General features: G+C 40.7%; 1 protein-coding gene across 1 annotated transcript; it reads left to right on the top strand.

The window, feature by feature from the left end:
- Positions 1–498: 498 nt before the first annotated feature.
- On the top strand, positions 499–11,656 carry mllt1a (MLLT1 super elongation complex subunit a; the record flags this gene model as incomplete). Its single annotated transcript, XM_083887418.1, has 11 exons — positions 499–676; positions 1,272–1,354; positions 3,421–3,564; positions 4,728–4,853; positions 5,811–6,458; positions 7,207–7,294; positions 7,514–7,625; positions 9,453–9,552; positions 10,096–10,164; positions 11,241–11,312; positions 11,528–11,656. The coding sequence occupies exons 1-11, from the start codon at positions 580–582 to the stop codon at positions 11,654–11,656; spliced, it is 1,668 nt and encodes a 555-aa protein (XP_083743544.1). The 5' UTR covers positions 499–579.
- Between the last annotated feature and the right edge of the window lie 10,843 nt (positions 11,657–22,499).

Below are 22,499 nucleotides of genomic sequence, written 5' to 3'. Positions count from 1 at the left end.
GTGTTTAGATAGCCATAGAACACACTGCTTTGTGGTTTTTTTTGAAAAAATCAGTCAAAATGCTGTAAAACGTTTGGCAGTATGTGGCTCTCTGTGCTGAAAATGGCTGGCAGTGAATGAGTTAATGGTAATGGTATCGTACCTTACAAAATCATACTTTTCACAAACAAGAAAAGATAGAACCTTGGTTGGCTGAAAAAGCAAATAATAAAGCTGTGATATTGACCAGACATGGTGTTACTAAGTATTGGTCAGTGGACGTGCAGCTTTTGTTTGTTATTCTCAAATAGTAAAAGGTTGAATTCTCCTAAACTTGCTTAAGAAATTATGTGATGTTATATGTTCCGATTTTTACCGTTTAAACGGTAGCAACAAATCCTGGGACATGTATTCGAAATTCCAAAGTCCATATTTTAACAAGATTTTTTGCACACACCCACACATTTTGTTTATTCATACAGTTGTTGACTTTAATTTTTGCTCATCTCTTTTCAGTGCACAGTGCAGGTAAAGCTGGAGTTGGGTCACAGAGCCCAGCTAAGGAAGAAAGTGACATCAGAGGGTTTCACCCACGACTGGATGGTGTTTGTCCGAGGACCAGAAACTGGCGACATCCAGCATTTTGTAGAGAAGGTTGTCTTCCGCCTGCATGAGAGCTTCCCAAAACCCAAGAGAGGTAAGATGGGGACAAAAACTGTGTAACCAAAAAAACTGCTTTTTTATGTCTCACTTATGTCAGGTAGATAATATGCAAAGTGCTGACTATTCAGTATAGAGTGGAAAGCACTGTGAACAGAGAGGTTTAAATTACGGGAGATGTTACGGGGAATTTGTATTTTCTGCCATAGGTTTTCCATATTTTTCATATCTGTAAAAATCTGTAGTGTTTAATAATCCCCTTAAATAAGAAAAGAAAGCACTTTGTTCAGCCCCAGGTGGGAAAATGTGAGGTGTTAATACAAGCAGAGAAAATAGCAGGTTAAGACTTGTTAATGAAAATACAGTAGGGATATTAAGGGAAATAAATATATTGGATATTACATATTACATCATATTACATTATCTTTCTTGAAAAGTGATTCCATTTCTCATTATAGCCTGATGAAAAGTGAACTAGTGCCCAGCATATCCCTGTAGAGCTGTCCCATCCAATAGAAAAGCTAAAATAAATAAGTCACCCAGGAGAAACATAAATAAAATAAAAATACTCTTCTACTCCCTTCACAAGTAAACTTATGATTATATTCATTGGCATGTTGTTGTGTCCACAGTATGCAAGGAGCCCCCATACAAAGTGGAGGAGTCAGGCTACGCAGGCTTCCTCATGCCTATTGAGGTTTACTTCAAGAACAAGGTATGTTCGAGTGGACACGTGTTTAACTTTGTTCTGCTGACCCCGATGATGTATAAAGCCCAATGTATACTTCTGCGTTAGGTGCTCTACATTGGTTACAGAGAGGCTGTTGGAGAGTCTTTGCGTCGTCTCCGGCTGCACAAAATATTTTTCAAGTGTCCGTCACTCCGTCAAGGGACAAGGGAGACGGCAAGGGCTGCAATTGGGCCTTAGGACAGGCCGAGCGAAGCTGCTCTGTGCCGGCCACTGTGCGCACCGAGCGTCCACAGAGGCGGAGCCGATCACCGATGACAACGTCGCTGCCAAACTATATATACGTCATGTCTTAATACACAAACACACACGTTTAGACTTTAAATGGCCAATTTCTCGCCTCAAATGATCTTAAAGCTGCGTTCCGGGACACAGAAAATATTTATTTCAGGTGAGAAACAGCCACTGTTTCAATGTTATTCAGCTGCAACAACAACAACAGTCTTTCTCTCTCGGACATTAATCAATGTAGTCAGAAGCACAACAACCTTACGGAGCGACCCCTACTGATCTGGCGGGAAATTGCAGTGCGTATCCTGCACCATGACGGAGAACTATGAAGGCTCGAGGGGTCTCCGTGGTTACGCAGTTGGATAACGCATTACGCAGTCGGAGAAGTATACTGTGGCCTTAGATATTAGTGCTGGGCGCATTAACACGATAGCGGCGGTTAACGGCGCCAACGTTAACGCATGGTGCGTGTCATGTCATCTGACCGGAAAAAGATGCGCGTGACGTCATGTTGACGTGACTCCCGATTGTTAAAATGAGTCTCTAAAGTAATGCTAAACTTTAAAAACAGAGGCACACATACACAGTACACTGGTTATTTGTAGCGCTGCTCTTTTCATTTAATAAACAGACCGCTCCAGTTTGACTGTAGGCGAGCTTGAGGAGCTAACTGGTAAACGGTGCGTGGACTCACATAAACATGACATTGCACGCATCTTTTTCCGGTCAGTCTCATGAGAACGTGTCATGCGTAAACGTGCGTTAACCTAGTGCCCAGCACTAATACATATTTAAAATACATTTTTAAATGTATGTCAAAGTTTGGGATATAACCAGAATATCGGTCAGTGTGCGAAATAGAGGATCACATTAACCAAGAGTGCAATCCACCCTTTCCTAGCAGAGAAACATGGCCTCAGAATTGATGATGTCGATGTCATTCTAGCTGCTCACTGTCCTAATTCATGCTGGAGGTTGCCATGTAATTGACCTCCTCAATGTTATCCTTTCATTGCCTTACGATATCACCAGTCAGAGTCTGTAATTCTCTGCCTCAGCTTTCCTTCCCGAGTCTTTAGGCTAATGGTTTCGCAGAAATAGTTTGAGGTCAATTTCTTCCTCCTCTGAACTTCTCCAGTTTTTTTAATGCTACAACTACAGCCATTCTGTCTCCAATAACCATCTGCTGCTTCAGGAGACCTCCACAAGGTTGTGGGCTTAAGACGTGCCTGAAAGTTTATGTTTATAACATAATACACATAATATGTATAAACGAGTGGATTTTGGGTCATATAAACCCATAATACTACACAGTGTCCCTTTTAAAAGAGCCACTTGGTGATGTCCAGGAGGTTTTACTGGCACATCCAACTCATAGTGGACCCCAGGGTTCTCTCAAGACATGCTGGAGAACGTCTTCACTTTCCATGAAAGAGCATTATCTGGACTACTATTGCTGAACCTTTTTCTACAATGACATAACACCACATTCATACAGCAGAAGATTATTGGATTAATTGTGTTTTTTTTTTTTACTGCCTTTCCCTCAGGTTTACATTTTCCCCCTCATTTAACCTCTCCAGCTTCGCTGAATGTTCGTTGTGTCTTATCAGTGCACCAATCATGTGTCTTATTGACTTGGGTGATGGTTCATTCATTTAATCTTTTCTTGTGAAATATGTAGGTATTGTGAGGTGATCGGGGAGTAGTGCAGCCAAATGATTTTCTGTTATTTACAGGAATGTTCAAATGACACATTAACTAAATAAAACTTTTTTTTATTATTATTATTATTATTATAGGAGGAGCCAAAGAAGGTGTGTTTCAACTATGATCTATTCCTCAACTTAGAGGGGAATCCCCCAGTCAACCACCTGCGCTGTGAGAAGCTCACCTTCAACAACCCCACCAAAGAATTCAGGAGAAAGCTGATCAAAGCTGGAGGGGTGAGGACGACAAATACACAAGAGTGATTACTGAATAACTGTGGTGAAAATTAGATCTTTGTCAGCAGTAGACATCCATTTCTGTCTGTACTCACCGTGTGGGGGAATGTATATGATGTGAGTATATTTTTCATATGTTTTCAATAAAACATTGAAAAGCAGTAGACCATCCACTCTGGTTGTTAACTTTGCTGAAGTAGCACAACTGAAAGTTTGCCTTTTTCTCAAAATATACCAGACCACTGATAATATTGTATGTGGATGGGTCAACGCGATACAAGCTTTTTCTTTCCAGTACAAAACCAATATCACTTTCTCGAATTGCTACCATTATCACCTAGTAAATATAACTTTAATGCACTTGAAGCAATGCATTTTTCACCTAGCTACAATCAGCCATTTGTAAAACAGTGCTCTAACTGCATGGCAGTTCATGTCACACTTCCGTGGTGGCAGACTTTTCTCTTTACTGCATGTTATCTGTGTTTCGGGAAGCGTATGTTATGTTTTCAGATCACATCTGACCTACTTCTTTCTTTTATTCCCAATATGTGATCCAGTGATTTTAGCCAGTGGCAGACCAATATAAAATCTTCAAGGAAATCCCTGTTTGTTTAATTCGTTGTTGTATCCAGTCGGAGGCTCTCGAAAGATTTGATAACACCTTTTACCAAACACTACAAGTGGGATCGTTGAAGTGTGTGCACAAGAGGCTGTTTACTTCTTTGTCAGTGCTTTAATCAGGATGATCAGACCTTTAGCAAACACAGTCAGTGCTGCACAATATAGTAGCAAGGAAGTTCAGTCTTTCAGTTCTACAAAAACCGAGCTGAGCTCATTTTAAATTCAATAAAGCATTCAGTCATTTCTGGTGCTTATCCAGGTTCAGGTCACATGAATCATTTAGATTACCTTTTATTCAATGACCAGGGACTACTAAAAATATACCATAATAAAAAAAAAAATCAAGGTCGTGTAATCCCGGGGTGATGAAATGCATTTTCCAGTATGCATTACTAATAATGTTTTAAAGGTTGTTTTTTTTTTGCATCACAGTCAAATTCATGTTGAAAAACAATCAAACATAACCCACTTTGTGTGGGACAGATGAATTGTAACATTTTTAAAAGTTAACACCAAGATTATAATCTGTTAAATTACAGGTGCTAGTGGTTCCAGAGGGGGCTGAAGCTGTGTCTAGACCCAGTCCAGATTACCCGATGCTCCCCACCATCCCCCTCTCTGCCTTCTCAGACCCCAAGAAGACCAAGACCTCTCATGTGTCAAAGGTTAGTTCATATTTCGTTTTTCATTTTACCACAAAGTCACAACCTCATTGATTGTTCAAATGATTGTTGTTTAAAATTATTTTTTAGGGGTACATTTCTAAGTGAACATCATATTTATTAAAGAAAAAAGGCAAGTTGACTAATGCCTTAAGCGACGGCATAATGTTGTTCACTAACTGGCCGTCCAGACTACTATTCCTGTTGTTATTTAGGAGTTTCATACAGACTGTGACCGATAACACTTCACAATTACACATCTCAATTTCTTCTTCTCTCCTTTCTCTCTCTCTCTCTCACACACACACACACAGTACCCACAAGGCCACATCCTCTTGCATATGTATGTATGTATGTATGTATGTAACGGGTGGATTATTTGTATGACTATAATACAAAGTCATGCCTTGCAAAAGTTACCAGGGAGAATGGGATAAAAGTGTTTTGGGGAGCTGAGTGTAAATTAGCATTTCCTTTTTACATAGTTCTTGAACCTGTTGTACATTACTGTTGTGGCAGTGAGTGTTTTGCGAGGTTTGTACTCGGCTCGTTTGCTGACAGAACTATAAATAAGAGCCACTCCATTAGTTCTGGAGTGTTTGTTTGCACCTTTCTACCACAAATGTTTGACTAACTTGACTAAATGTTTGAGTGCCTTCTTGTTTGCCATCATTTGTCAGTTAAGATTTGCATTTTGTTACATCATCCCTGGTGTCTAAATATTGTTGATAATATAGTTCCTGTTGTGTTTTGTGCAAACCGCAGTGGTCTGCATGCGTCCCAGATCCGTATCCTATAAAGGGTTTCCTTGAGTGATATTTGGTTGGTAATAGCGGTTTTATTTTGACACTATTGTTTGATCCTTGTTTGCGTTCCTGTTTCCTTTGATTGGCATTGATCTGAATGCTGTTAGAGTAAAGTGCCTATGTCACAGGTGGTTTTGTTTTTCTCTCTCCACAGGAGCCCAGCAAAGAAGGGAGTGGTGGAAGCAAAGGACCGAAACCACATAAACTGACCAAGGAACATCGCGAACGCCCCAGAAAAGACTCTGAGAGCAAAGCCACAACAAAAGGAGACAACGACAGAGATGGAAGCAGCAAGAGTGGCCGAGATCCTTCGTCTTCCTCATCCTCGTCTTCAAAAAAGCCGCCAGAGATCAAAGTGAAAGATGAAGTTAAGGTCCTACCCAAGGCTGCATTCAAGGAGCCGAAGCTCACCCTGAAGGAGTCAAAGATGGAGGGCATGTCCCCTAAAGGAGGGGGGGCTGGGAGCGGAGGGGGTGGTGGGGGAGGCGGTGGGGGAGTTTCAGCAGATTCCAAAGCACCGGGTAAACGGCCCTCAGCCGTGGAATCTCCCAAACCCAGTGCGAAAAAGCAGAAGAAGGTCAGCTCAGAGGGGCCAAAGGGGCCGACCAGTGGAGCCTTCACTGGAACGTCTCCTCGTGTCTCCTCATCTGCAGCCAACCAGCCCTATCCCGACAAGAAATCCTCCAAGGAAAAGGGTCGGTGGGCCAAAGGCAAAAATGACACACAGGAGCTGAAGGAGCCCAAGAAACTTCCAGAGTCTGAAGAGTCAAATTCAGAAGATGAAGCATCGTCAAAGTCAGAGGTAAGAGGGCTAAACAGGAACTTTTTTATATCTCGTATATATTTAACGATAACATGTTTCATCTAGTGCTGCAAATAATTATTTTCATTATAGCTTGATTAATAAACCAACACTTAGGGCTGTTGCAGTATAGGGAGTTTCGCCACAGTATATTCATTTGGCTTTATATGGCTCTACCAACAATGAATTCACTCGCATTCACACCTGCGGGCAATTTCCAATTAACCTCTGCATGTTTTTGACTGGGAGAAAACCTGTGCCCTCAGAGAGAACGCTACTCCTCTGTGCCTAAAAGGTTTAAAAGTTTGACTATAGTTTCATGGTCCCTTTTTAATTAATCTTGATGTGTGCTTACTAATTTGCATGTGATTATGCTGTCTGTTTGTGCCTCCATGCCATTGATAACTTTTTCAAAGAGCATGAGAGTTTTAGGTTGTCGATTAGTGCAACTATTTTCATGAATGAGTCATTTTGGGGGTACTTATCAGGACCACCTGGAGGAAACTTTGTTATATTTCATGCAAATGTTCCCTTTTTACTCGATTATAAGTTAATTTTAATTCAGTGGTCAAAGGTGAGAGTTATAAAAATGTCTGTGGCCACAATGTAAAAATATATACAGTAATAGCTCTTTACCATGTACATAATTAAGCTGCATTCACTTGGATGTACACTGTAATTTGTTTGGTTGGTGACGTATTAACCCTTTGTTCACTTGTAATTTTTTCTTCTTCTCCACTTACAGCAGTCGGCACCTTCCAGTGCTTCCAACTCCAGTTCCAGTTCAGACTCCAGTTCAGATTCAGACTTTGAGCCAGGACAGAAACAAGGACAAGGTGCAGTTTGTTTTCCAGGAGCAGAAGCCTTTTTATGTTGAGATTTAATTGTAGTAGAATACTAAAAGATGTATAAAGTTTGATAGGGTGCTTGTTTACTTATAGGCACGGGTAATTAAACACTCAAAAACAATAATACATTAAAGGATTGTGTCATGAGTTGAATTATAATTTTTGAGTAGCATTTTTAAATAGTCAGTTTGTCTGGTTCTGTCCCAGGTCCCCTACGATCCATGGTGGAGGAGATCCAGTCGGAAGAGTCAGATGATGATGACAGCAGCTCAGAGGAGGAAACGCCCATCAAGACAAATCCCCCCAACCGCGACTCTCGGTCAGTCTCTTTGAAGACCCTTCTCTTCTAGACTTTTGCACTGCCGACTGTCATAACGTCTTCCATAGACAGCTTTTAAACATCAGTAAATCCATTGTTGCTTTCGAGTATTTACTTTGCATCCATTTAGAATGCTGTCACTAAAACACACATTAATGGCAAGACAACTTTATTTTATATTATTGTTGCTTTGCTTTATTGAGATTTGATCGGTGCATAGAACTTCAGGAGTCGGGAGTATACTCAAAATAAATAGTGGTGCAGAGGATGAGTTTTTGACGTTTCTCTGAACAAGTTAAAGACGATAAAAGGCTATTTAAATTTATTTAACTGGTGTTGTCTACCACTACTGCCTTGATAAACAGCTAATAATGGCTCTCTTGCATAAGAGGAAAGCCTAGGAAGAGAATATGATTGAATATGATCAGAGTTTTGAAAACCTCAGTTTTCCAATGAAAAAGTCCTATGCCTAAAAAAAAATACAGTGAGTAACAACAGACATGAGTAAATGCTCCTCATCATGAGTAAGAAACCACACACGTAGCATAGCATCACAAACTTAGAGGTGCTACATGTCGTGAAGTTTCTCAGCCATCCAGGTCATAATCTTCTTCTGTAGTTGGCTGTAGACGACTGGACTTGCTTGAGTTGAGCTGAAGATGTTTCACCTCTTATCAAAGAGGCTTCTTCAGTTCTAACTAGTGGGAAGAACCAGGTATTTAACTTCTGAGGCTGATACCATTCTAGAGAGTCATTAAGTTGAACAATGCAGACCGTTCACCCCTACCACTTTTGGGTTGTTGGCTTCACCTGAGACAAGGTGTCTTTTATTGTGTGGGTGTTGGACTTCAGTGTTTCACTTAGGGATGGGACTTTTTTGTCGAACTGCTGTTGCGTGCGTGCAGTGTGAACGAGCTTGCGCTAATGTTTAGGACGGGGGTGGGAGACGCAACAATAAGACAGCATCTCACCCAGTCAAGATCCTGCACTCTGGTGGACATAACAAGTGCAGGTTCAAAAACCTGAGCCGTCTGGCGACACACCTGTGCCAGCGGAGAGAAAAATATCCGCTCCGCTTTTTTTGTCCCTCATTTTTATTATAGCTGCTTTGATGGTCAACATTGGACATTACAGCCATGTTTTTGAGCCTACAACGAAGTAGTACATTGTAGAATAGTTTCCACCCCCGCATTGCTGCTGCTGTTGCTGCTGCTGTTATATAAAAAATAATAATAAAATCAACACGTGGACCTCGACAATCAACTCTCAAAAGTCGTGAAATTCCCATCCCTAGTTTCACTGCACTTAGCAGTGCTAGCTGATGCATCCACCGTCTATGTTGGCTCCAGACCTTAGTCCACCGATCTGTTTGCTTCTTTGCCATCTATGGTGTAGAACTAGAAATACAGTATACAGTTGACAATCGCTGGTTACAATGTGCCCCTTACTCTTTTCTCTTCCTGCTCTGAGGGCACGTGAAACACTGCTCCTGACTCTTCAGCACAAACTGTCATGACCGTCATCCTGTAACACTCAGACCTAGACTCAAAAAGACACAAAATCATCAAATCATCATATACTCACAAATAGTCACATTAACTGATCGACATTTTACAATCAAACTAATAATTAAATATTAATGCCCATCCTTAATAGTTTGCTATGACTGATGGGGGGGGGGTTTGGGGTCTGGGAACACAAACCAAACCTTAAAATACATTCTCTCACACATGCATTCAAGTACAACGCTGAGTCGCATCACAATGTGTTCTGCCTGTCAGTCTGTGTGTGATTAACCTCTGACCTCACCGTATCGCCTTCTCACAGACTCAGCCTGGACAGCGAGAGTGACAGCAGTGACGGCTCGCACCGCCCCAGTCGAGACCCCGCCCCGCCCCCACAAAAACACAGCTCCTCCAATAACAAAGTGAGTCACACACACACACACACACACACGTCTCAGTTTACTGCCTGAGCCTGAAATTGTTTGTCTCAAAAACAACTAATAAAATGACACGTGTAGACAAACAGAGTCTGAGTGAGAACTGCTGTTTATTTATTCTTTATGTTCGGCATTTTTCAATGTTCAGCTATCAGCGTTAGCCTCTGCCAACATTAACAGCATTCTCCTGAAGCTTTACTGTGATTTTGTTTGAATAATAAAATGAGTTTTGTGTGTTTTGAAAAAGCAGTTTAAGAATAATGGTCTCAAAGCCATTTGTCGGAATGGAGAGGACTCATGAATTTTAAAGCATAGTGAATTTTTAATGTTTTTAATGTAGCTCCTTTTCCGACTGAAAAGTGGTCTAAAAGCTCTGAGCAGGCAGATTGTACCAAGCATTTTACATTTCAGCTGTGTTCAATGCCATGGGGATGCTTCATCGTCTTCTGGTGTCACATCACGGTATCTTTCCCCTCTCTATATATTTTCTCTCCCTCTTTCCGATTTTCTCCAATCTCTGTTCTGCAGGTGTCGGGCAGAAAGAGTCCAGATTCCTCCTTTCGCTCAGAGAAGGTGTTGAAGAAGGGATACGACAAGGTAGGAAGGGTAAATCAAACGTTTTTTGCTTCAACTTTTACACACACATGCAATATTATGTCATTGTTCAATTAATGCATTCATTAATTGAAAACACTGGACCGTGACCTGATCCACATCATGTGCAGACAGACTCTGGTCTATGAACAAGATGGTTTAGGTGTAGGGAGAAAGATGAATTAAAGCTATACTTACCTTTCTTGGATGTCTCTCAGCACTTAGTAAACATTTGAACATGAACTCCTCAGCCTCTCTCGGTTCCCCCCCTCCAGGGCAGAACACCGGGGTCTTGCGCATGCGCGATTCATTAGCAGCCTGTAGCCGGAGTGATGAGGTTGTCTCTGCACTGGAGGTTACTGTGCTTTGGCAGGTGATCCCAGCAGCACACGCTGCTTGTTAAGCACAATAACTATAGAGTGATACGTGAGAGTCTCCAAGCGCCACAAAACATTGGTGGATTTAGCGACAAAGTTGGTAACACTGCTCTGTCAGAGATGGGCGACTCGCTAGCTGTGACTGCGATCGGCGAGGCGCGCGACAGTTTTAGGCTCACTGTTCTCTGCGTCTTCATGTAATCCCTCACTGACTCCATGATATTGAGATCGGAGCTTTACAAAGTCACAGCAACAGTTTTGAAAAGACTCCATCCATAAACGTGCTGGTATCCCTGATTTCAGGTGTGGTCAGACAACATATTGTATAAACCACGCTTTTTAACTGTAACAACAGGTATTTAAGTATTAAACATCTGTACAGTAAGAGAATCATTTAAGAGGTCAGACCACTATACATGATTTTTGGTCTGTCACGCATCATAGAAGAGGGAAAACATGCCAGACTTGCTGTAGGCAGCTTGTTAGGCGTCTCAGATCTGTCCTTGTCATTCACTGTGACATGTTAGGCAGTATAAAATCATTGATTTTTGGGGCTGATGGGTCTCGATTTCCTGCATTTGTTGGATCAGGCTATGCTTCAGAATGACACTCTTCTCTTGACACTTAAATAATCTGCTCCTACATTAATCTTGTACTAACTGTGTTCACTCTGCTCTTTAATCCTATGTCTGAACCCTGCAGGCCTACACGGAAGAACTGGTGGACCTGCATCGCAGACTGATGGCTTTAAGAGAGCGTAATGTCCTACAGCAGGTGTGTGTTCACACATAAATTATGTTGATGACTACATTTGTTATATTGTCAAAAATACTACATTTCAGAAGGGTTTGGCTCCATTTAACCAGTCTAATTTTGTTCATATATAGAAATAATAGTGACTGTGGTTTGTTTTTAGAAACTTGAAAGTCAAAGACATGTCATCTGTATAACAATGACCACAATGATTTACTTTTCTTTTCATCTGTCAGATTGTTAACCTGATTGAGGAGACGGGGCACTTCAACGTGACCAACACCACCTTTGACTTTGACCTCTTTTCACTGGACGAGTCCACTGTCCGCAAATTACAGAGCTACCTGGAGGCGACGGCCACGTGACAGGAAGTGTAAGCCGGCGTGTGGATTGCAGCGGCGGCGGAAGTACATGTGCCACAGCCTCTTCTCTGTTAAGGAGGCGACGAGCAGTTGCATCTGTCGCAGCTGTTTCCCAGGTCTGACTGAAACATTGAACAACTACCACACGAGCAGAAACACACGGTCAAACACAAGCACATATGAAGACACCACCAACGCCCTCACATGACGCTGGGAAGGAAACGGTAGGAGGAGGCTGAGGTGTAGAAGGAGGAGCTGATCTCCACCTACAGTCACATCTCTTTATTTTTTGGAGTCTGTGCAGAGCTGTGGAATGCACCCCACACCCACTTCACTCTCCTGCACACATATTGCTCCCACCTCCTCAAACCCAACACTTCCCCCTCCTCTTCCTCCTCACACGCACATTTCTTACTCGGCAGAACACTCCAGTTCCCCTACCCCTGCTGTCAGCTGGAGCTCATTTCTTTCCCGACATACTCTTATGAGTCCTGTTTGTGTGCGAGTGTGCATGTGTGTGGGCGCGCATGTGAGCACTGCTGAGGTTAAAGAGGAGATGTTATGTTTGTGGTTACTGACTTCTCTTTATTCGTGATGCTTGAGGACAAACAGCTGGTTTCCTTCCTGCCCCGAACACACACACACACACACACAGATTCATTCAGGTAACACTTTACTTTAACCCCCCTCCACAAAACTACAGTATTTATTGGCACTGCATTAAAATCTAATCATTATTTTAATGGTTTGCAGCACACTTAAATGTAGTTGTAACAGAATGTTGGCCAAAAAATAAGACAACCCTGACTCTGAGAGATTTTTGATGATTCAACACGTGTAAAAACTGGGGATTTTCTTTGTCTCCTTAATCTTGTGTGACTTGGCTGCTGGACAGATTACTTATTACTCTGCTTGTGTTAATCTCTGCAGGGAAGACTCATTCTCACTCATGATGAATTCATTTCTCCACCTCAGGGACGGAGAGTCTAACTTAACACTATTTGTTCATTTACTCTTAACTGACACGATGAACACACCTGAAGTCAACACTTGAAACTGCAAACAACCCATAATTCATCACTCTGTGGGAGCTCGTATAACAACAATACTCTCTGTCAGATTCTTGAGTAAAGGTGAAACCCCCACATTTAAAGCATGTTTTATTCCTGCCTATTTCATTAGAGATACATGATATTGGACTTTTGCCGATATCCAGTATGCCAGTATAGTGCTTGGTCTGATGGCCTATACAATACATATATTTTTCCCTGCACTGGATTGCACAGATCCTTACGACTCTTGTGTAGTTAAATTAAAATACCATTTTCGCGTACTCCAACTGTTATTAGTCACGTTTTTGGGGATATCCGATGATACCTTTTTAAAAACAATAATCGCTGACACCAATGTCGTCCCTACTTGACACTGAGGAAGCTGGAAGTAGGACAATTTGTGCATTATTTAAATAGATTATCTAAGTAGCTGCTGGTTATCTTTTCTCTTGGTCGTTTTACAGTTCACAGTTGTACTAATGTAAACTCTAGAATTGCTGAGAAACACTGTAGGCTAATAAATGGTTGTCCTTATTGCCACCAACAACTACGTTATAGTGTGTTTGTTATGTTTGGTGGTAGAAGGGGGTTAAAGGAGAGTGCCCGTTTGTCTCCCTGGGCCTTTTTTTTTAATGTAAAACTGTACACAAAGACATTGTGGCATGAGTGTGATTGTGTGTGTGTGTGTGTGAGAGAGAGAGAGAGAGACTATTTTTCAGGTGAAGTTTCTGTCTGAACATTTGTAAATGTATGTTCTCTTCAGTTTCCCCTCTACTTCCTTGCACTGAAAGCTGAGCCTTGGCCTCCTACCAACGGCACCCCCACCCACCTCTTCTTCCCACTGAAGCTCTCTCACTCCATCCCTCCTCCTCCTCCTCATCTTCCTCTTCCTCCCATATTGGCGTGCATGAAAGGGCTCGACTGCTCACGGCCAGAGCAGTGGAGGATCACTCCTGAATTGCCTTCTAAGTGGTGCGAAGGGTTTAATAAAAAGCCCTGAAACAGTAGCCATACTCGTCTCCCAGAATCCAAAAAAATAAGAAAAATAACATTGGGGCCACGCTTTTTTAACATTTTATTTTTCTACAAGTGCATTTTGTGTATTTATTCCCAGACTGCGGTTAAGATAACCTGTGAGCTATGAATGTATACCGCTTTTACTTTTGTACGGCCAGCAGCAGCAGCCCCTGTCCTAGTGCCTTCTTCTGCGACCTGCAGTGTGAGGGGGTGGTGTGCGCTCTTTTAGCCATGGTCACACAGAAAGAACCCCACCCCACCAACCCACCCCCCTCAAAATAACCCCAAACCAGTGTAAGTGGGATGCCTGAATATCCAGTATTGTCTTAAAGGCTTTCACCCCTCTTTCTCTTCCTCCTCCAGTGTCTTTGTAGTTTTATCAGTGATTATTTCTGTCAATCAAGCCCTCTAGACATTTTACGATGATGATTTTTTTTTTTTTTTTTTTAACGGTGGACATGTTTTTATGTACTTGCTTTCTGAGATTAGATTCAGTGTTACTGAGGTGACTGTGGTCGTTGTGTACATGAATTAGCTCTAGTAACGGTTGCATTCAGCTGTGTTGAGTGTCCTGAGAGACGTTTGTCTTTTGTTAGGGTTGGGATATTTGTAAAAAAAGAAAAGAAAAAAACAGTGGAGCATTTGATACCAAGTTAGCAGCACAGAATCTACAAAAAACAGAAATATAAGCTAAGCGAAGCACTCCTCCTGTCTTTGGTATAAATTGTCAGGGGCCTGTGTCGTGATGCAGGATTAGTGATGGAGTAGAAAAGAAGAGTTAAACCAGGCTGACTGGTCTCATGAAGCTGGCTTACTTTCACCAAGTCACATCACTTAGCTCAGAGAGAGGTCGAGTAATAATGAGGACGCATGCACACACGGGTACATTTACATTCTAACTACTGAAGATCACATGTTTAAACCAGTTCTTCTCTTTTGTTTATTACTGTATTAGACACAAGAGCAGAGTCTGACTTCTGAGGTGGATTTTCATTTACAGTGAAAGGCTGAGCTGTTTGGTGGTGCGTAAAACTTTTTTTTTAACTTTAAGACTAATTCGCATCTATATGTGCGGTGTGTCTATGTTGAACAGTGCTGAACTGGTAATGTCCTGGTCAGCAAATATTACTAAACACTAGTATTTCTCACACAACAGAGGACACTTATTTTGTCTGTAGGACACATCATGTGCATTGTTACAAGTTGCAGAGCTTCAACATTTATTCAATGAATTCATCAGCTGATTATAAGAATTTGGTTTTGGCAACTTGTTTATAATGAATCCTCCTTTTAGATAAAAAATCTGGTTCAGTTTTCTCCATGATGAAGACACAGCTCGGGTTCTCTAAAAAAAATGTAAACTTTTTTTTTTTTTTTAAAGTTTATCCATCAATTAATCAAATGATGATTTTTTTTCCACCAGAAACCTAAGACATATTCATCTTACAGGGGAAACGGAATTGATGTGGTAGCAGATTACTGCCATTATTTCAGGAGGATTTAAGTCATTGATAATTTATCAACTTAGTTGTCACTTAATGTTCATTCAACTTATAGTTTCAGCTAAACTATATCACACATGGCATTTTATAGCTTATCATTGTAGAGATTATTTCCATTATGAGTTTCTGCTCTAACTGTAAGACTGAATCGCCGTTTACTGCTCATATGACATTTAATTGGAGAAGAATGGCTCTGCTCTTGGTCTTAGTGTTTTAAGGCTTTGTGTCTCTCTTTCTGTCTTGGATCCGTTGGTGTGCTGTGCGGTGCCTTCTTGTTAAACTTGTTTAATGTTAAGGAAGGCCAGAAACCAGCTTTGTGAGAATTCAGGATTACCAGTGTTGGGCTTAAAGAGTCAAGTTAACTTGCTTCAGGATTCAGGCCCCTGTGTTAGTTCCTGTGGCCCCTTTACACACAGACACAATATACCAAACCACTGTGTTGCAGAACCTTCAGTTAATAATTCCCTCCCCAACTTCCTTCTCTCCTCTTCAGGTTTTTTTTTTCTTTTCTCGCTGACACTGTTTTTATTCTGACTCTGTGATAGCTTTAATTCTTTGCTCTCTCTCCTTCTGTTGCCTGCCTCGGCTCAGCGACATGTAACACACTCCCTCAGCCATTACTGTAAACGCTGCCTGAGCATGGAAAACATGTCTCAAACATCTTTTTTTCTTTTTTTAAAAACTGGATCTCTGCCGCCTTATGTGCTCTGCAGTTAACCCTCTCTCTCCCCCCTGTCCCCACCATCCTCTTACTCACTTCTTACCCTTCATTCTCTCAAGTTGTGCCTCTGGCAACAGGACTTCAGGCCGTGATTACTGACTATTAACTTTGCAACTGTGTGAGTGACGTTTGACTGCGAGTGTGCTTGTTAGCGAAAGGAGGGAACAGAAAAAGTACTTCTCTTCCTGTCGCCGTCTTTGTGCATCGATGTGGGAACTTTTAAGTCCTAGTTCATGAACTCTGACCGTTGACCAGGCACTCATTCAATCCCTTGTGATGGTGGAGAGGGGGGAGTTAAATGGGCACTGGAGAAGACCCGCTGTCTACCCAGTCAATGTTTTATTTATGGACCTCTGCACTTTTGGCTGTGATGACTTCAGTACTTAACGTAGTTACCTGAACTGTATTTGTAAGGATTTTATACAATATTTACATGCAATACAATATGAATTTTTCCTTTGCCAACCTTTTTTTTTTTTTTTTTTTTAATTTAATTGTCTTTATTTTGACGTGTTTGGTCACTATTATTCACAAACAAACATGTTCGTTGAATTTGTTTTAGGCATCAAATCTTGTTCTGGGGGATGTTCCCTGTGTGTTTAGTGTATCATGATGCTGATGACAGCTAAAAACCAAGAAGCAGGTGTTTGTCGGATGAGCTAAACTTTATCACTGTCTGCTTCCAGTAAACGAAAAGAACTGGACCAGAACAAGGCCGTGAGCAGTCCACGCTGCGGTTCAGGAAACTGAGAAAACTGTTGAGCTAAATAAAACACTTCTTTTCTGTGTCATGTCCAGTTCTGACACAGTGATGTCAGTTTTTATTTCTTTTATTATTTTATTTTTTTGGTACCCAAACATCTTCACGTAATGTTATTGTTGTGATAATGTTAAAGCCTGAAGAAACGCAACTGTAGAGTTTTGGGGAGCTTGTTTTGAAGCCATTCATTTTTTTTTTTTTCCTCTAAACATCATGTGACTCACATTTGGAGCATGTTCACAACTTGAATCCACATGGAACTGAAAGCCGAAGAAGTCGTGTCACGTCGTCCCGTCCAGTCTAGCCTCTGTTCCATGAACTTCTGTAATCAATGTTTGTCTTGTCATTGAGCATTTCCTTCATCAAGGAAATGTGTTTCTGGGAGTTTACTTTCCATATTTATTATGTCACAGTAGATATTCCAAAATTTGAAAGAAAATCAGAACCAAACGAAAACAGCACCCCTCCCCCCCCCCCTCGTTCTGCTGTCATTACAAACATGACTGAACAAACCATGACCCCCTAAACTCACACGTTTTCCTCTCGTCATTGTTTGAGCCGTGACGTGAGTTCTTGGGTATCATGCGACAAAGGCTGCGGAACATAACAAAGATAATGGTGCAAGCAAGCTGTTAAGAGGGGCAGGATTAGCATTAGATAAGTATAAATGTCATGTTATTTCACTGATTTAACAAAACACATAAACTCAAGTGACCTCTCTGTTACCAAACCAAATGACTCTTAAGAGGCATTTCGTCAAATTGCTGCTGATTTAAATTGGTTCAGTTTTATTATTGTTTTTTGGATGAATCCAGTAAAAACGATATTTTCTTCACAAATGTGACAACAAATTGTTTTGAATCCACTGCTGTTCTAAACCTCTGACCTTCATAGCAACAGCAGCTGAAGCTCACGAGTGTCTCGGTATTTAATCATAGTTTATCACAAAGTTAAAGTGATTAATAATTTAAAAAAACAGCAGTCAGAACGGAAACAAACCTACTTGATGTGAGATTAGCCCAGCCCTGTATTTTCTGTTTTGCAACATTGAGTATGTAAATGAAAGTTTAAAAAAACAACAGAATAGTTGAAAATGGGGAATACAAAATGGAGAAGAAGAAAAAAGAAAAAACACTCCCACTTTGCAACTCTATGAGCACGTCTGTGGGAGTGGAACATTTCAGCTGCACCTATATTATATATATAATGAGTGTATAATACAGCAAAATGTTGGAATATCTACTGTGTGGATCTTACAAGGACTAGGAAAACGCAAAAAACATAGAGCAAATGGTTTGTTGCATATGTGTTGGGGGTGGGTGGTCGGGAGGGGGCATGTGCAGATGGGGTGTTTCCTGTGTCAGTGGCTGTCATATTATTTTATGTCTGTGACAAGGGGACAGGGTTGCCTGTATTTATAAAGGATTCATTTTCTTTTTGAAAAAAACGGGAACAAGGGGGGGTGGAGTCTGAATCGTGTCTATATATGTGGTCAAAGCTCCAAACAACGTGCAGAACAAATGAACTGGATGGCAGAAGAACAATTTGGTATTTTTAAAACGTAAAAGACTTGGCATGAATGCCACCATGTGGCTGTATAATGCAAGTTGTTAACAAGGACAAAAACATGTTATTTTAATGTTATTTTTTATTTTGAAATCATATTATTAATAAAGTCATTAAGTACTGTTGTCCCCAGTGTGTCTCTGATCATTGACCGTCTTGTGACCCCCTCCCTGGTCACGGCTGTGTGTGCTGGAGGTTCATGTAAAGTTCATGTGATGGTCAAAGCAGTCTGCGGGGGTCAAAAGGACAAGCAGCGGGCCGCGCAGTTAGAACGCAGGGTGCGTCGAACCATCTATCGAGGAAATGAACGACAGGGAGGGACATTTATTGGCAAAGGTCGATCAATAAATTGTATTTCACTCAACCCGGCATGAAGGAAACATGCTGGTCCTTTTCCCAGCAGGCATTTTGACATGTCAAAGTAGGGAAAGGTTTAGATTACAAAAGAAGTACAATTTACTAGACCTATAATCTACATTTGCTTCTTAAATGTGAATGTTTTTGGGTTTCTTTTCTACATATAACAAAAGAAATCATAGTTCTGTTTAAGGACAAAATAAGAGCTTTGAAAAAATCATTTTAAGTTTAAGGAAACATTGATTTTTACCATACAACTAAATTGACAAACAAGAAATTATAGACCAATTAGTCAATTTAGAAAGATAATCATTAGTTGCTGTCTTAATTTGATTTATGATATACACTCAACAAAAATATAAACGCACAAAGAAAAACTTTGTGCGAGTAACTATCCAAAAATAACAGTACAACTTTATCGATAAAGAGGCTTTAATTTGCGAGCATTGGGATCAATTTCAAAACAAAAGTCCTGGAGTAATGACAGGAAGAACACAATGGGGGTCGATGATCCAAGTTCACAAACTTCAATAACGTGTGTGTCCACCATTAGCCTCACGCAGAGCGGTACACCGGCGACGCATGGACATCACCAGGTTGTCGATCGTGGCCTGGGGGATGTTGTCCCATTCCTCCTGCAGAGCCACTTGAAGTTGTTTGGCCGTTCTGGGGAACTGGAACCCGCTGGCGGACACGCCGATCCAGAACATCCCAAAGGTGTTCGACAGGTGACATGTCTGGTGAATACGGCGTCATTCAGTTGTGTTGCCACATGGCACGCTCCCTCGTCATTTGTGACATCTGTGGCTTATTGACAAGTGACAAAAGTCCACATTTTGGTGTGCCCTTTTATTGACCAGACCATAAGGAGTGTCTGTGTACTGGTCACGCATATTGACCACCACTCTGCCATGCTCTATGACTCTGGTGAGTTGAAATACTCAATCTGAGATTGTAGTCAATAGGAGTGGCCAAGTGACACTGGACTACTGGGTTTGAGCAAAACAAATCATTCCATAAACAAATGCATCAAGAATCTGAGCAAATGTCATGACATTCTATTTTTGTTCACCATTTCAAGTTTGTGCGTTAACATTTTTGTTGACTATAGATTAGATTTGTTTTTGTGTGATATTTGGGTATTAAACTGTTGATCGAACCAGTCGGTCAAATTCACAAATATTGATCATAAAATTAAACCGTAGCCTTAATTAAAGTTGATTTCAACCATATTTCTCACTCCTGTTTTTATGTTAGGTTTGTGTATTTTACATTTCAGAACAATCTATAATTACCTCCATTAAGCCGGTTATGTAGGTAAGAATCTCCCCACTGATGACATATCACAAATTAATTATCACATTTTCATCATATCAGTGTCAAAACTCATCGGATTCTGATGAAATTTGATTTGTGTATGCAGGTTCAGACACTCTAAAGATTATGGATTTGGTGATCCAGAAAGCTGTCTTGTATAAAGTATCTAAAAGGGATACTTGAGTAAAAGTATCTTTCCAGAAAATGACTTTGGAAGGTTGTGGGTTAAATTCCTTGCTCTGCTAGTCTATCTGTGTCCTTGAGCAAGACACGTAATCCCATGTTGAAATGTGTGAATGGCAAAATTATAGCTCATCAAGATTTGATAAGCACTATATAAATAAACACAAATACCAACTCTTCATTTGATTTGATTTGATAGTAACGAGTAACAAAGATAGAGGAAATGTAGTGGAGTAAAAGTAGCTTAAAATATAAATAACAAAGTACAGATATGTGAATTTTGTACTTAAGTACAGTAACAAATATTTGTACTGTTTACGTTACAACAATGCCAAAAAGTCTTCGGGATCCATGAACATGTTTCAGTTTTGTTTTGGTGGTTTATACACTCGCCAGCAGTGTCTTAATGTAATGTAGTGTAAAGTACAAGTACAAATACTTTGTTACAAAATTCACATATCTGAACTTTACTTTGATATTTATATTTTTAGCAATTTTTACTTTTGTGAACTTTTAATCCACTACATTTCCTAAATAAATTGTGTACTTTTCAGAGGTGGAAAAAGTACTAAAATATTGTACTCAAGTAAAAGTACCAATACTTTGGTGAAATATCACTCAAGTAGAAGTAAAAGTAGTCATCTGAAAATGTACTCAAGTAGAAGGAAAAAGTAGTTCATTTGAAATGTACTTTAAGTAAAAGTTACTTAGTTACTTTGCGTGGGGTGTGAGGGTAGTAGAAATATGACAAGGGGTCAGAAATCCAAAACTATTTTGGAGCTCACGCGCCCGGCGCGACACAGGATATTACGTCACTTTTGGCGCGCGCCCTCGATGTTCACGCGCCAGTGCTGGTGCTAATCACATCATCATTCGTCTGGTCCTGGGGTATATTTTCCTCCTGTAGGTCTTCATTGTGCTGAATTTGTATTTTTACTCAGTAACGGATAGTATTTATAAAGTAACTAAGTACAATACTTGAGTTAATACGTACTCAAGTAAAATACAAAATCCGTTGATGATCACATGATCAGCAATACTGATTGACCACTGTTGTACAGTATGTTGTTTCTGAATGGCTGACAGTGGGCGGGGCTTATTCATTAACCCAGTAACACAGCAGGTGCTGTAATTGCTGACTCACCGTCTGTTCGTGTCGCGTGGCGTGACTGGAACGCTGCTTGTCAAACATATTACTTTGTCATTATTGATTCGTCACTTAAAATGGTAGTAACTAAGTGTTGGAAATTGTTTTTGTTTAACTCAACAAACACGCGCACACACATACACTAAAGAAAAACTCCCAAAGAGCTGTTTGTTGGCCGTTAGCGGGGGGTTAGCTAACTCGGCTGAAGCTAACACAAGATGGCGCTGCGAGTTCAGGTAGGCCCCAAACACGTCCCTGACTGTTCTGTTAAAAACACCGTTTGAGTAAACGTGAGACCCTTGGTTCTCAAACTGTGGTACGCACGCGAGCGTCCTCTGGTGGTACGTGGAGGAAAATTAGAAATACCCGTTCTACTGTATAAACAAGGGTATGTGATTCGAGTGGAGTCATTTTGACCAGAATGCAAAGAACAAATTTGTGCCAGGAGCTGTTTTGGCCCCTGGTGTTTGTGCTCGGGCCCTAATAATAATTAGTCCCCTTATCTCTCACGCAATCTTAATCCAGTTTCACTATACAAGTGTCTGAAGTATATGAGTAGGAGGAGGATGTTATTGGTAATAAATCTGCATTTTCCTGACTTTGCTTGGCCTATTTACACCACTGTCTCAATTGTTTGAAACTTGCTCAAGGAGTTTTTCAACAAACAGGCCCTTTGAATGCACCCTGAAGCCGAGGAAGCCAAATGGAGCTCAGCCATCATTTATTTGATTATTATATGTGAGCTACTTACAGAAGGAAATATATTTCTAAAGATGGAAAAACCCAAACTGTCTTGCAGAGGAGTGAAAACAAGTGATATTTCAGGGAAAACTTTAGAGCTCACAGATTTGTATTTGAATCACAAATAAGCAGGCATGGGAACCCGGCATCACTAGTGAAGAGGCTGTTGTAAGAGGAAATGCATTGCTACATCAAGAAGTGACACTTCGCCGGTGTGCCCAAAAGTGATTGTTTGCCAACACATGTACAGCTAGTAAGTTTGTTAAAACGATGTAAAATTCAAATCACATCATAATTGCATCAAAAATCACAAGGGAACTCATGCTCAGATTTGTTTTTGTTTTTCTCCCCTGTGGCACTTCAGTGCTTCTGTACAATTCTTTGTGCAACACCCACAAATGTAAACATAGACATGATGACCACAGCGAGATATTGAAGATGAATGTTAACAGTCTGGATCTCCCTGTAGGTGGGGGAGCAGCT

This window comes from Microchirus variegatus (assembly GCF_963457635.1).
Source record: "Microchirus variegatus genome assembly, chromosome: 4".
NCBI classification, from domain to species: Eukaryota; Metazoa; Chordata; class Actinopteri; order Pleuronectiformes; family Soleidae; genus Microchirus; species Microchirus variegatus.
This window is presented reverse-complemented; position numbering and strand designations above follow the sequence as displayed.